This window comes from Gymnoscopelus microlampas (genome assembly GCF_963454915.1).
Source record: "Gymnoscopelus microlampas genome assembly, chromosome: 4".
Lineage (NCBI taxonomy): Eukaryota > Metazoa > Chordata > Actinopteri > Myctophiformes > Myctophidae > Gymnoscopelus > Gymnoscopelus microlampas.
This window is the reverse complement of record NC_139941.1, coordinates 38,378,277-38,394,230: the sequence shown is the minus strand read 5'-3', so window position 1 is coordinate 38,394,230 and position 15,954 is coordinate 38,378,277. Positions and strand designations below refer to the sequence as shown.

General features: G+C 41.0%; 1 protein-coding gene across 1 annotated transcript; it reads left to right on the top strand.

Annotated features, from left to right (window-relative positions):
• Positions 1 to 569: 569 nt before the first annotated feature.
• rhobtb2a (Rho related BTB domain containing 2a) lies at positions 570 to 15,370 on the top strand. Its single transcript, XM_084056293.1, has 10 exons — positions 570 to 743; positions 3,227 to 3,428; positions 5,905 to 6,008; positions 6,565 to 6,750; positions 7,117 to 8,057; positions 8,230 to 8,348; positions 9,387 to 9,537; positions 10,706 to 10,794; positions 10,954 to 11,059; positions 11,870 to 15,370. Exons 1-10 carry the CDS (start codon positions 685 to 687, stop codon positions 12,073 to 12,075), a joined length of 2,163 nt encoding a protein of 720 aa, XP_083912419.1. The 5' UTR covers positions 570 to 684; the 3' UTR covers positions 12,076 to 15,370.
• The last annotated feature ends 584 nt before the right edge of the window (positions 15,371 to 15,954 follow it).

Here is a 15,954-nt window from a genome sequence, read left to right as displayed (position 1 = left end):
CCTTCTGCGAACCCCCATGCCCCATGCATGACCAAGCTCTGAACCTGGGGTGGGTGAAGGGCCTTTCTAGGTCCTGCCTCCGAGTCCTCCCTTTGAAACACATTTCCCATCAAAAATGGGAGGGGCACACCCTATTTGTACTGTTTTAAATGTAGACACAATTGCTTCTCTTTAACCTGTAGTTGTATTTCTTAATTCTTTTTCACATGCAAAGCGACTTTGAGTACTTAGAAAAGCACTATAGTATTATTATTATTATTAGTAGGCCAAGTAGTAGGCTAGTAGTAAGTAGACTAACATTTAGAGTGGAGCAGGGACATTCATATTAGTCAGTCGGACATAAATGGCACCGAATACTGGGAATGACCCAGCAGTGTTTTGTTTTGTAATGAATGGGTTTTGTTGGTGCGCGGTGCCTGTTATTATAGCTACGTACTGTAGGCCTAGGTGACTGACTGACTGACTGAAGGTGGTTCCTTAAAGCTGCGCGCCGCTGCAATGGATTCTTGACTTGACACCGGCACCGCGCTACGCATTTGGCATTGCGGCTGCTGCCTTATAGCTGTTTTTCCTGTTACTTTCCTTGAAACATCTGCGGCCGACCGCTCTATTCTCAAGCCTCCTTAACCTTGCCTTGAAAGATGAGGTTACATTGGAGCTGCCGTCAGGTGCAAGCCGCATCCAATGGAGCCCTTTTCATCTCGTTCATCGACCAATCCGATGCACCACTTCCTTATGTTGCGGTAAGTATAGCTGTGGTCCATAGCGTTAGAAGGAGTTCTCCTTAACGATATGTTACTTCATATCCGTTGCCTGAACACTCCCGGTAGCACAGCGGCCGCAGCCTCTCGTCTCTGGTACAGATAAAATATACACTTTCGCCACTCACCTAAATAAAGACGGTTTTAAGATGCTGAAAGCCTACTTTCCATAGTGGAAACACTTGGAGCCACCCACCTCACGTCTAAAATACACTTTTTGACCAAAATGTAAAATAGTTTTTACATTTTTTGTTACACCACTGCGCCCTCTACAGCTCTTCTCTATGGAAAACACCCATTGACCGGATCTGTAGAGGGCGCATTGGAGTAACTAAAACATTTTTTCCATCCGGTGGATTATTTTATATTTTGGTCAAAAAGTGTATTTTAGACGTGAGGTGGGGGGCTCCAAATGTTCCCACTACGGAAAGTAGGCTTTCAAAAACTTAAAACCGTCTTTGTTTTGGTGAGTAGCGAAAGTGTATTTTTATTTTTTACTAGAGATGAGAGGCTGCGACCGCTGCGCTACCGGGGGTGTAAGGGCAACGGATCTAAAGTCACATAGCGTTAAGGAGAACTCCTTCTAGCTAGGAAAGAAGGAGAAACAGCATGTTTTGTGCAGCGTAACCAAGTAAATCAAGCGGTTGCAGTCGATGTGGATGTTTTGTGATGTAGCCTACAGCCTACACAGCTATAAACACCACTTGGAAGCCCTACTGGATGTTACATAACGAGTAATGCAGCGGCGCCGAGCGAACAGCGACCTGACTTGTTGGAAAAGGGAATGAATGCTCCACCGGTAATAGAGGCTCTGCAAATCCTATCATCTCTTGTATTATTTATGATAATAAGTCCACAGCGGGCATATCGATGATCTGTTCATCTATGGTCTGGGACTGGAAGCCTGTGCCTAGTTCACACCAATTTATACATTCCTGGGTTGCGCAATGTACAGTAGATTTGGAAAAATACAACCGAGACGAAAACAATGTAGGATAGCATAGCTTAGAATGGACGTAAATTTATGGTATCATGTTTGTTTGTCTAGCCTAATAAGGTAAGACTCAAGTAGATGTTTTTGCTCACTACGAGTGGACCTGCGCCCAATATTCAATAGGCTAGTTTTATTAACGTATTGCAACGCGCAGGTGAGTATAGCTACTCGTTTCATACCTAAAATACCCTTCTGCATCTATATTGCTTATTATTTTAGACCTTATGGATGTGATGCATTTTGTGGGATTGATTGGTAGCGATGATCAATATTGGTTATCTTGTCAGTGAAAGACACCCTCTTGTTAAATGAAAGTAGGCTATAGTCTATTTCGTGTCAGTGAATAATAGTTTATATTTTGTTGCTACTATTCCTGAATGGTTGTACATAGATAATGCTAGAATGTATTGCATTTTAAACATAACTAAACATTTGTGGAAAGGGCAATACTGTGATCATATAAAACGATGGTTTGTTTTGTTTTTCCAAAAGGCTACACAGCCTAACCATGAATGGGTCTGTTTTTATGAATGGACCATGTTCCCTGAACTGCAGCATCAAATATGTTGATCAAATTGGCAAGTGCAGAGGCTGTTGGAAAGCATTCAGATAACAGGTTAGAAGGTGAATGGGAGAGCAACTGCTATCTTGTAATACTGTATTACAAGATAGACTGATTGTGGATCATCAATTTGACAATCCAGGGTCATTATGTTCTCTTAATTTACTCACTAAATAATTCTAAATCAAAGGGTTCTAATGCTTTGATTTAACAGACTATTTATGCAGGATGGCCTGGCAGGGGCTGACAGATGCCAGTATGCCAACATACAGGGCCCATTTTCAAGAGATTACAAAACACATGTAGTCTATTTAGCTATTTCTGTCATTACATTGAGTAAAATCGCTGTTGTATTTGTGAGTCAACATTCTACGGCACAGAGTATCTGCTTGAGCATAATTAGACATGACCATTTGAACAGGAAATGCAAGAGAGGACGGGCAGTGTTCTTGCAGCTGACGGATGAAATTACAGAATTGGCTTGGTTGCATCAGCCTTCATGCACTTAAAGCTAAAAATGTCTCTTTATTTGGTTATACTCAGAAAGGAATTTGTTTTATTAATATCTTCTAGATGTGACTGAGAGATTTGTACTATTTGAAAATGTCTCTGCTGTTTGGTTGTCTCTTTAAATCCTCTTCTCTGTATCAAGAACAAGGACAAGGGAAATTGTGAATTGGCACAGCCAGCTACTTTCACAGAGCAGTCACATGACATGATGCTCCATTGATAGCTCTGCAGACCGAATGAGCAATGCAGATTAAGACAAGTCAAGGGGTCTAATTGCTGTATTGATTCGTCATGTTCTACTGCATAAGTGAATACTAAAATTATAGGGTTACAAGAGGGCTGCTTCAATTTCTTCAACTTAATGTTGGAAATAATGTCTGAATCTTTACATTGTGACAGGTCCCAGTTGACAGATTCTGATATGGACTATGAGAGGCCAAACGTTGAAACTATCAAGTGTGTGGTGGTTGGAGACAATGCTGTTGGGAAGACCCGGCTCATCTGTGCCCGGGCCTGCAATGCCACGCTTACACAGTACCAGCTTCTCGCCACACATGTTCCCACAGTCTGGGCAATTGACCAGTACAGAGTTTGCCAGGAAGTAAGTAATCCTTGGATTCCGATTGTAATATGCTCACCATTCTGCACATGTTTGTCCTGCTTGTGCCCTTAATCTGTCTTGCGGATTCGTCAAAAAATGCCTTTTTTTGGTAAGCGACACTCGTACGACAAAGTATGATATTAATTGAGCATCACTGATAAAAATAATTTGTCTCATTGCTCATTATGCTGAAATTCTGCTGTTGAGAAGAGATTTGTATTTAGACGGAATGAAGGATCATTCCCATTTTTTGTTTACAAAGGCATGACAAGCAGATAACAATAAAGCAAAATAATATAAAAAGAAACAGTCAGAACAAAGAAAAATCCACCCACACACCGAGAAGGCACAAACTAAATACAAGTTACAAAATACGAAAGTGATCAGATTTCCCTTTTAGGTACAAGGACATAGTGATGTTAGTAAAGATAGAAAATAACCTCAAATTGTATCATATATTGTTGGTTTCCTCCTAACAATATATTTTCTGAAGTACAGTAGTAAGAATGTCAATTTGTTCAACCAATGCTTCTCAGAGAGGGGATTGTCAGATTTACAATTGTGAAGGATTCTTTTTTTCCCAGGTGTGCCAGTAAGTAAAATAAAGTATTTTTTACCAGCTTGTGGAGCATAGCTATATTCAGTCGCTAGTTGTGATTTCTTTCAACACTTTATCCTCATTGGCTGTCCTTTAAGCGAAGTCTGCAATGCCTTCCCATACTCTGAATGAATACAAGAACGGTCGCCCAAAACACGCGCGTCCTGGGTCAAACCCTGCGACGTCTGAGTGGTCGGACCCACGTATGTCTGGCCACATAAGTCCACTTGCCCCAGTCGAGCGAGAGTTTCGCTCAAGCGGGGTGAGTGGTCCGCCACTGGGGGCAAGAGGTCCACCATTGGGGGCGAGCGGTCTCTCATAAAATAGGGGCGAGCGTGATTTGGGGCGAGTTACCCTCTGGAATAGGCGTAAAAGCTCCGGTCACCACATTCACCCGAACGTCCTCTCAGGCTATGGGGTCACATTAGACGGTAGCACGGGTCCGCCCGGAACCAAAGATCTGAGCCCCGAACCAAGAATCGAAAATGTTGACTTGTCCCTCGGGCACGGGTCGGCTCAGTTCCAGTTGCCATGGGTCTCGGTCGGATCCATTTGAAATGGAGGACCCGACAACCAGCTTTCTATTATTATTGTTATATTAATCTCTTTAACCTTTGGTTTTAAAATGAGACATATGCGTTGTAATTACGCTGCAAAATCCATATTGTTTGTTCTCGCAGCAGGTGAAACGCAAACAAAAGCCACCGGGAAGATGCAAGTTGGAACGTTGTCTGTGTTGAGCATGTTTATGGACATTATCTGCGGGGACAGGCGGTATAGACAGGTTTCCTGTTAGTAAACATTGAGAGGAATATGACCGCGCAGCTGCGGGGGGAAGCCTATGGGTGCGTTTGGAAATTACGCACCGGAGCACACTCGCCTATTAGTTTGTATTGGCCAGTGCGCTCACTGCCGCTCAGGGCTGTATTTTCGAACGCGCCTTCCACCCCCAGGCATGCGCAGATTGCGCATTCTGCTCTGTGATGACGTCGCTCGGAAACCCGTCTATAAAGTCGGCGAAAATGTTCTCTGTCTGTCTACAACACAGAGCAGAACGCACGCGACGCAGCTGAGGCTCGTCTGTGATTTCTCTGTTGGGGCAGGGGGGAGCAGGAGGTGACTGACACACATGGCTAATCTGAATACCACGTGATTTTAGCATTAAATAAGCTCCGGATCCAGTACGGTCGGACCGGGTCTAATAAATTTGAATTATCCTCGGTTGGTTTCGGAACGGGTCCAGACCCGTTTCGGGACGGGTCCACTTATACACAGGTCCGTTCCGGACTGGGTTGTTTTTGGACCCGTGCTACCCTCTAGGTCACATCACACCTACCGGCGCTATATAAAGAGGGGAATATATATGTATATAGGTCATGTTTTGTAAGATGCAAGAGTTGTGACACTATACTTTTCAAGGGTTTTAGCTTGCCACAAGCTGGTATAATATGACTGTGTATTTTCTTGTTTATGATGATTCAGTCCTTGTACAAAGGCTGGTGTTGTTAACGCCATACTGGTGACTTAATTTTAAAGGAGTAGTTCACCCAAAAAAATACTTATTGTCTATCAATAACACACCCCATGAAGCCTTGAATTCTTGGAGATTTGTTTATTTTTTTTTTCAAATTCCTAAGGAGACTCTGCCGAGGTGTGTAATTGATAGAAAATAAGTCACTTTTTGGGTGAACTACTTCTTTAAGCATTAGATCTGTGTTGATTTATTGTCATTCTCTTTCTTGCATGAATTATTTAATTCATTGTATGGTTTCCTTGTTTGCTGAGATGTGGCTTTGACTCTCACTTTCTTTTCATATGATTTGTGTTTTATTTATTCTTTGTATTAATACGTGCGTACATTTTTTACTCTGTTATTAGGTTCTAGAGCGCTCCAGAGATGTGGTAGACGATGTCAGTGTCTCCCTTCGCCTCTGGGATACTTTTGGGGACCATCACAAGGACCGCCGTTTTGCATATGGCAGGTAAGCTTATCATCACCTACAGACAAGGGTGGGAAGAATATTACTAAATTAGAACTATAAGGAGAAGACACTGGAGCAGCTCGAACTATTGAAGACTCTTTTTATTAAGGTGCTAAGAACAAAAAGTATGACTGACGTTTCGATGCTACTATGCATCTTCCTGGACTTTTTGTACTTTTTGTACACCTTAATAAAAGAGGCTTCAATTGTTCGAGCTGCCCCAATGTCTTCTCTTATTTGCTGTTGTCCTTCTCCTGTGATGCGCCGGGCTTGCCTTCGTTTGGCTGAGGCACGGCAGTAGACTTCCTTTCTACTTAATTAGAACTGCTCTTACTTAACTTACATATTACTCAAATAGAAGTCAATACCACTCAATTGAAAGTGCAAAACTAGGTCTTCTAAAGACTACTCTGAGTTACAGTTACTTAATTACATATGGTATCACACATGGATTCTCATCAACGTGAGGACCAAGCTACTCATTCACAATAACGAGATGAGAGATCTGATTTTAAATAAACTGAATCAGGACCACTTCTCCTCTTCCTCCCTTCAGGTCTGATGTAGTGGTGTTGTGTTTCTCGATTGCCAACCCCAACTCTCTGTACCATGTGAAGACCATGTGGTACAATGAGATCAAGCACTTCTGCCCCCGTGCTCCTGTCATCTTGGTGGGCTGTCAGCTGGATCTGCGTTACGCTGATCTGGAAGCCGTCAACAGGGCACGGAGACCATTAGCAAGGTAGCTGTTCACAAGGACTGTTGGTTTTGAAATATTTCTCAGGTATAATCGCATTTCATTAAGAATGCTGCTTAGTATTAGGTCGTCAGCAGCACACTGATATACCAAATCACAAAATTTGCAATAAAATAATAATGGAGTGTTCCCTAAAACATGAAGGATAATAACTTGAGGAATACCTTAACCGTGATCACAATATCTAACTTGCTAAACAATTGGATGATCATTTCAGACCTAATTATCTACACCTGCTGTGGAAATTGATACCTAAGATTATTAATGCATATGCATCTCTCCTTGTATATAATTTTTTCATATTATTGAAACAGTACCAGCTGTGGTTCAATGCTTTTTTCTTTCTTCCAGACCCATTAAGTCTAATGAGATTCTACCTCCAGAAAGGGGCCGTGAGGTAGCCAAGGAGCTGGGAGTGCCATATTATGAGACAAGTGTTGTAGCTCAGTTTGGAGTTAAGGACGTCTTTGATAATGCCATCCGAGCTGCGCTAATCTCACGCCGTCACTTGCAATTTTGGAAGTCCCACCTACGAAACGTGCAGCGACCTCTCCTCCAGGCCCCCTTCTTGCCACCCAAACCTCCCCCACCTATTATCACTGTGCCCCCTCCGCCATCCACCACAGAGGAGCACCCAGCACGTCTCCTGGAGGACCCCCACTGTGCTGATGTCATCCTGGTGCTACAGGAGCGACAGAAAATCTTTGCACACAAGATCTACTTGGCAACATCCTCTTCAAAGTTCTATGACCTCTTCATCATGGACTCACGCCCCGAGGAGTCTGACAAGCCCCCGCGGGCTCCCCTCTCTGGCCGAGAGCTTCTGATGCGTGCCGCCAGCTTCGATGTGTGTGAGAGCATTGATGACGGGGACAGGGCTAATCTGCGGGCCTGCACTAGTGATGGAACCCTGAAGGACACTGCAGGGGGGCGACGGGGCAGATTGTTAGCCTCATGGAGTAGGGCCTTTGTCAGCATCCAGGAGGAGCTGGTGGATGACCCCGTAACCTACTGCCCCAGGCCTATGACTGTGGTGCACATGGACCAGTCCATGCAGCTTGGCCCTTTCCGGGCCGTGCTTCGCTACTTGTACACCGGTCAGCTGGATGAACATGAGAAAGAGCTAATGCATATTGCACATATCGCTGAGCTGTTGGAGGTCTTTGACTTGCGGATGATGGTGGCAAACATACTCAACAATGAAGCCTTCATGAACCAGGAAATCACCAAAGCCTTCCACGTACGACGCACCAACAGAGTGAAAGAGTGCTTGGCCAAAGGCACCTTCTCCGGTGAGAAGATATCTTACTTTGCTTTTTGATATACATCGTGTTTTTGGAATATACTGTATGGAAGATGCTAGATGATGTTAGTACTGAATAAAGCTGTCACTGAGTGCTGTGCCGCTGCGCAGCACCATAAAGTACAAGTTGATAATGTGTGTGTGTAATTTCGGTGTTGCAGATGTTGTCTTCAAACTAGACGATGGAACGATAATGGCTCATAAGCCCTTGCTCATCTCTAGCTGTGATTGGATGGCAGCTATGTTCGGTGGGCCTTTTGTGGAGAGCTGCACCAAAGAGGTATGGCATTCTTCATGTACAGCCCAGGACAAGGCCTCCGTAGTTTCCACATCAGGATCAAGGATAAAACAAGTCTCATCTAAGTAGAGTAATTCCAGAGTATTGAGAGAAAATAACTAAACATACCATAATCTCCATTTACAAATATATTAATTCTACTATTTTCTTTCTTATTCACAACAGTGTCACAGTCAAAATGATATATTTCCAGCATTTTCATACTTAAATTTTCCCTGTTTGAAACACAATATTTTCTTGACCAACAGACCGACTTTTTTTTATTAAATAAAATAAAATAAAATCAAACACAGACAGGATGAACATGGGGAGCTATCACACAACTTATCATATTAGTGAGAAAGAATAGAAATAAAGTTGTGGAGAGAATACAAAATACATCACATTTTCACATTATTTTAGACATGCAACAAAAATATGATCGTACAGGTTTAACATCCTCTGTCCATTTAATCCATATCCAAAAATGATCTTTCCATTATATATTTTTGTATTTTATTTTTTTTATGATTTTTATCCCTCGATTTTGTAACCCTTTTTTCACCCGGTGCCAATTTGCTAAGTGATCCTGGGCACTACACTTCCCCCACCAGTCTACCTAATCCATGCCTAGCATTAAATCTCCAGAATAAAACAAAAGAAATACAGTAGGCTACTGTACATACTGTACAGAACTGTACATGTAAATGTCTTAAAGTCTTTTAGTAGTAGGGAAGCAATAGCTCAGGTAAGGCATGTCAGCCCATGGCTGTAATACTCATATATTCTTATTGTCTTTGCTGTTTACTCCTAACTAAGGAGAACTAAGAATTACTCAAATAATGTATACTCATGCTATCATAGAACTCCACTGAAAAGGCGTGACAAGCCCTGTGTGAAACATAATGTGCTTTTTCTATAAAGCCTTTTTATCATGGAATAAAAACAAAAGTAGAGCTGATCTTGAAACACTGTGTTGTATATTCTTAGGCCCGTAAGTGATGAATTGCCTTGCTTTTTGCATTTTGACTCTTCTTTTAGGTGTTGTTTCCTAATACAACTCGCAGCTGTATGCGGGCTGTGCTAGAATATCTCTACACCGGGCGGTTTTGTTCTCGACCTGACCTTGACGCCATGGAGCTCATTGTTCTTGCCAACCGTCTTTGCCTCCCTCACCTGGTTGCACTTACAGGTTTTTATTTTGTTCAGTATAGAATATATAAACAATTGGACTCCATTACTGTTAAGTAGTAAAATCCTGAGTTTTAATATAACTCTGAGAATGTACAAATGGAACCAAATGGACCACCTGGCATCCATTTGGTTCCATTTGTACACTCTCGGAGTTACACTCTTTTATAAGACTGAGGGCCCTATTTTGCGCGTCTTATTTCCAGGTCTTAGCCGGTAATTACGTAATAATGCCACCATTTTATGCGCAATTGCTATTTGCTGAATACAAACAAACACTTAAGACTCACCAGCAAAAAAAACGTTAAATAAGGGTGCTATCCTCTGCTAAAATCTGCTATTTTGCCCCTTGACTTAACTAGACTCACCGCATAGAATTAAGACGTCCTCAGGACCACGTCTTAAGTTCAAAAAGAAATGTTCGGTTGTAGGACACCGGCAGTTTAACTAAGCCAATTCTAAAATGATTACCATAATTCAAAGTTCTCTATAATCTGTGAAGAGTCTATGTTAATTCTGTGTATTAAGGGTAAAAAGGAAGTGTCGGGCGGCGCCGGGCACACATTACGCACGCATGCCTGATAGGCAGCCAAAGTCCTACTCACCCCGTATCAATCCATCCGATCTGAAAGACTCATGTTCCACTCACAATTTAAGTGCATTTCAAAGACATATTCCTTCATTAATCCAATGAAATAAGGGTTTTTACTGCTGTTTTGCACGCAGCCTAGAACCTAGATAGAAAGGGGGAAAATGCTTTAACATTAGGCAACTGAGAATGTGAATATGTTTTGGTTTGTCAACAGATATCACTATGTGTTTTGAACATGAGACAGTCACATAATTAGAGAGAGGCTACAGTAATTATGACGACCACGCACATGACATTTCTCCTTTCAATGTGATGTTTCTTTCTCTTTTGATCTCACCACTAAAGCACAGCACAGAAAATAGCACTGCGTCTTGCACTGATCTTAACCCACTTAGACCTGAGGCCGATTCTAAAAACACCTTCTAAATCCTGACCTAAGTTTTCTGAAAAACTTAAAATATTTATTCATTATTTCATAATTAAGACGCGTAATAGTGCCCTCAGAGTTAATTAACACTCATGATTTTAAACTGTCATGTTATTCTTTTATTGACTGGTATTGACTTGGTGGTTTCAGAACTCTACACAGTAACAGTGTTGATGGAGGCAGCTATGATGGGGGCCGATATTGACGGAGATGTTCTGGTCTACTTGGATATGGCCCAGGTACAGTTGTCGCTCAGTCATTGCAAAGTGGAACTACAAAGCATAGTCATGCATACACTGCACACATTATTGTTGAGTAAAGGCTGTTTTGATAAGCAATTATTATACTGTTAATACTAATAATGCTATAATTGATGTACTATTATTGTCTCTTCACAGTTCCATTGTGCCCTGCAGCTCACTGGGTGGTGCCTTCACCACATCTGCACGAATTATAACAGTGTGTGCCGCAAGTTTCCCCGAGACATGAAGGCCAAGTCTACAGGTAATACACTCTTGACCCAGTAAAGTGCTTCTACTCATAGGACTAGGGTTCGAGTTAGGTTTAGGTTTAGAGAATGCCTGTCAAATGTTTCAGTGACGATATCTTTTTGTAGGCCAGGCTAGAAATTAATCCCATTCCCACCGCAGAATAACATGGACGTTTTGCATTGGGTTATGGATACAAATTTAATAAAATGATAACACACTTTGTTCAACAAGATAATCTGCACAAATCAATACACTTTACAATTATTTAATTTAAGAGAGGAATTACATTTACATTTAAAAAAGCAAAACAACTTTAAAATTCATGATTGAGATAGTAAAGTGTGTAATTTATGTCAGAACAAAAATGTGAAGCTCTCTTAGGTTTATGTTAAACACATACCGATACCTAAATATTACCTTATTAGATTCTATGATTTGTTTTTAAGGCTACTGTGGCAATGGTCACAACCAGTGTTGCATTGGTCATTGCATGCGGTAACACGCCATCCCACCAGTTTTTTGAGCAGGAGCACGCGCACGCACATGCATCGATTAAAAGTACACACCTCAACAAAGTTTACAAAGGCTGTTGACTGCCGGGTGTCACACCAGCGTGAATTAACATAGGAACGAGCCTAGATCGGCCTAGATGCGTATCAATTGTCCATTGTGTGACCTGTAGTGTAGGTGTTAAGCGACGTGACGTCTTTAAAATAGCGTCCCACCGGAGATAGATTCACCAATGCAACACTGGTCACAACCTTAAAATTATGCTGCCATATGTGTTGGACTTCCTAAAGCCTCTCAATTGTTGTCTCGGTAGAAAACCAGGAATACTTTGAGAAAAACAGATGGCCACCTGTGTGGTACCTGAAGGAGGACGATCACTACCAAAGAGCGCGCAAGGAACGGGACAAGGAGGATTATCTGTACCAGAGACGACAATGTAAACGCAAATGGCTCTTCTGGAACCTTCCCTCATCCCCCTCTTCAAACTCTCCTTCCTCTGGTTCATCGGCTGTCATTTGAAGGTGTGGTAAGGTCAGGTCCACTCTCCAGATCACAGTGGCAAATAATAGAGGATAAGCATCATTGGCTACACAGGCCCTGTAATTTAGGACTGCAATCTCTGCTTCTATTTTCTGCCTCTGCAGTCAAGCTGTACCTCTTCTGGCTTTGCAAAGTCAGCTCAACCTGACAATGAAAGCGATGAGCTTCTGTTTTTAGATTTTTATGTTTGCCTACAACATCCATTGCAATGTACTGACTATGAGAGTCAACCTATTGATTATTATAAACTATATCCCACCAAAGGGAGACATGAGTTCAGTTCATAAAGGGGGAATCTGCTGGAACAGAACTTTTATGCTATAAATCATGACTAAGATGATACTGTAATTAATGAAACTACCATAACTGACAACAAAGTGCTGCTTATCAGCTGTAATGACCAGCAATTCAACACAGAACTCAAACCTCAGAGATTTAACACTTTGCCCATAAGTGTTTGTACAATCTAAATGGCATGTACATGTACAGTATGATCTTCTCAACAGGAAATATATAAGTATAAAAATAAATATAGGAAGTGATTGGTTGAAGTTATACACGGTTAAACAACATTATGACAGCTGAAACCTCAGTAGAAGAACATGACACCACTGGCATGTTTATGGCCTGCTTTATTTTGTACAGTCATTCTGTTGATGAATGTTTGTGTACGGCTTGCACAGCTAATGGTAATGTGAGTCTGGGTATGCTCAATATTATTAAAGTATTGTGGTGAATTGTGGACTCTCGTCACAAAAGGGCTTCAGTTTACATGAATGCAAAATGTGTCCTCTGAATTGACACAAGAGGTCCCAAGTAATAGTAAATATCAGTATTTTGTATAAGAAAAGAAAAGGGGGGGGGGAAGCTGGCAAACTCAAGCTTTCCTTGAAATTTGCCAGTTGTACTCGATCAAACCTGTCATGTTCCCCATGCATAATATGTAGTAGGCTATGTAAACTTTGACTTGATCAATTCTACTTAATCACTGTCACCCTGAACAGCACCCTAACCCGATCTAATGTACTACATAATTCATAGCTAAGTTCCTGGAAGGTCCGGCTGTACTTGACTCCTCGCACCATCATCCTTCTGTGATGGTGTGCTTGACATGTCAGTCACTGTTGCCGAATCGGCCTTTTGGAGATTTGTCGTGGATGATCCTACGATGTGATATGACTGCATGCAGTTGCCTGTTACACAAGTGTGGGAGGCTTGCTTATGCTTGGGTTACTGTCATTCATCCTGCTGCTTCTACACACCTCTAGCACTTTCTGGACTCTACCCCACAGAAACCCACTGTACAAGAACCTTCTGTTGCAGCATCTCATTGGATGGCACTGAGGACAATAGCTACAGTGTCCTAACATGCTGCAAGCAGATTAAAATGGCACCTGGACAGGCCATAGGATTATGGTGTTAAAACTGTTGAATGAATATTATGAAGAGACTCAATTGAAATCATATGACTCTTATCTTCAATTGTTTTGCACATTTCATGGCACATGCTGAAGAAAGTGTATTAATCGCTCTGCTGCACTGCTGTGCTTGATTGAAAGATAGCCTGTGGCATTGTTTGGTTTATACTGTACAAGTGTGGTGCTTATTGACTATCACAAGAATTGTTTAACTGAGTAATTTCCATTCCTCTCTAATGTGCAGTTACCATTAAGTGCTGCAGGCTATGAGCAGCCAGCTACAGTATTTCTCAGTTAATACATACAGTAAATTGCACATAGACTTGACTTATCCTAATTGCAGTCAAATATGATTATCAGAAATGCTTGCATATCCATTGTGACCTTCCTATTAGTTCATATTTTACCTGGTGCTGGCCTCCAGTTACAGTATGTCTGCGATGTAATATACATGACAATTACAGGTAGTTTGAAATGCACTAACACAGCACAAGAAAATAAAAAGTTTGTAGAATTGAAAATACCAAGCCATTATGGTGAACCCAGTAAGAATATGCTAGAATACTGAAATGCATTTGTTATATATAACATAACTAAAATAACTAAATATTGATTGCAGAATTTGCTTTGCAGCACATGTTGAACGGCTTGCTTTAAAAACGGATTGTTTAGATTTAAGACTGTTTTCAATTGTTTTCTTCTTTTCTTATTGGATACCAACAAGGAGCTTTAAATGATTGGATTTTATGAAGTAGTTCAGTGACAAAAGAATCCTGCATCAAGTCCATACCTATAAACTAGACTGCATGAACAAGGCTTGCCAAATAATTTATTTGTAATTTTTAAACATTAAGATACAGATTAGATGGTGCTGGTGCTCTAAGCAATGGCTTCACATTGTTTTAAGATGCTTTAATGTGTTTCTAAATAAATGGGGATATACATTTTTTATAAGAGGCCTAACTTATCCAAATGATAAGCGGAGTGATAAACCTCCAGAGCAATGTTCCTGTCAGTTTCAGTTTAAATTGATCCATGTATGCTTTCCTTTTATTTTGGCCAGTTAACTCTATTGTGCCCGATTTTGAGGTGATACTGGTGACACATATTTATGGTTTGATTGCTGAAGGGTCTTTTATTGCTTAAATATTTTAATTTGCCTTCCTGGTACGGGTGATCAATTTCACTTATTTACATAGACATGCATTTCCTTTCTCAGTGAACCTTCTTCTGCTGATGTACATTAAAGAAGACACCTCATGCCTTAATGTACAGTGAAGTGTGTGGCATTACAGTACTGTAAATAGCGTTACTATTGTTACTTACTAGTTTGTGTAACGAAAGGTGTGTTCATTTACCATGGTACTCTAGGTTGTATGTGTATATGTAAGTGACAGTGTACATGCTACATAGTACATAATTGTGACAGTAAAATAATTGTGTTCACATTTGGGTGCGCTGTGAGAGCGTGCTTTTAATAGTTTGAACAGTGCTTAGCCTTATGTTATGCCACCGAGACCTCACTAGACTAACCTAATGACAGACCATCAATCAATGACATCTCCCATTAAATGAATGCAGGGAATTTAAAATGTGTTTAATCGTGTAGGAAGAGGCTAATTGCATAATGATAATGAGGTCCTATTGGGAGTCAGTATCATTATAAAACAAGCAAATATTGTTGCTTGTTAGTGTTCCCCACCAATGGTGCAACAACTCTCCTTAACACTACAATGTCAACTAATTGAGAATTCAGTAACTTGATTAATGATTACCTCTACAAAACAGGTGAAATGTTTAAGCTGAAGTATTTTGAACAAACAAAATATATTTTATAATAGTCAATAATGTCAACTTGTAACTACTGTAAATTATATTTAATTCTTTAACAAATTCCTCAAAACAAAGAACAGGATGTGGCTATGCCAGATTGCACATATCTGGTTAGCATATAGTAACATTGAAATTCTGATAAAACAAGACACAGCGTGGTAACAGCGTGGCTTCTCTGTGCAATAGAAAAGGCTTTCATATAGTCGCTAAATTAATTAGCAGTTATCTGGCTAACTAGCTACTGTACACCGTAAAATGTCTTCTGTCTTATTGTAGTGGGAGAATTGCTTTCATTCATCCTTTTACATTGGGTCGGGTTACACACTATATTCATGCCTACACATCACCAGATGTGCTAACGTGAGCTTTGTGTGTTAACATTGAACTGTGATGTAGCAGTGTTAGCTGAGCTGTGTGGTTCTCTGTATACACGTGGCAGTGTGAGCTGCACTGTGATTGATCTACGTTTTTGGGGACAGAGATGCTGTACTGTACAGTACATACCAACTCTGTTCTAGATGGCTGGGCCCTTCGGTGCCATGCCGTGAAAAATAATACAATTTTAGGCAAACATTGATTCTTCCATCCCAGCATCCCAATATTTGAC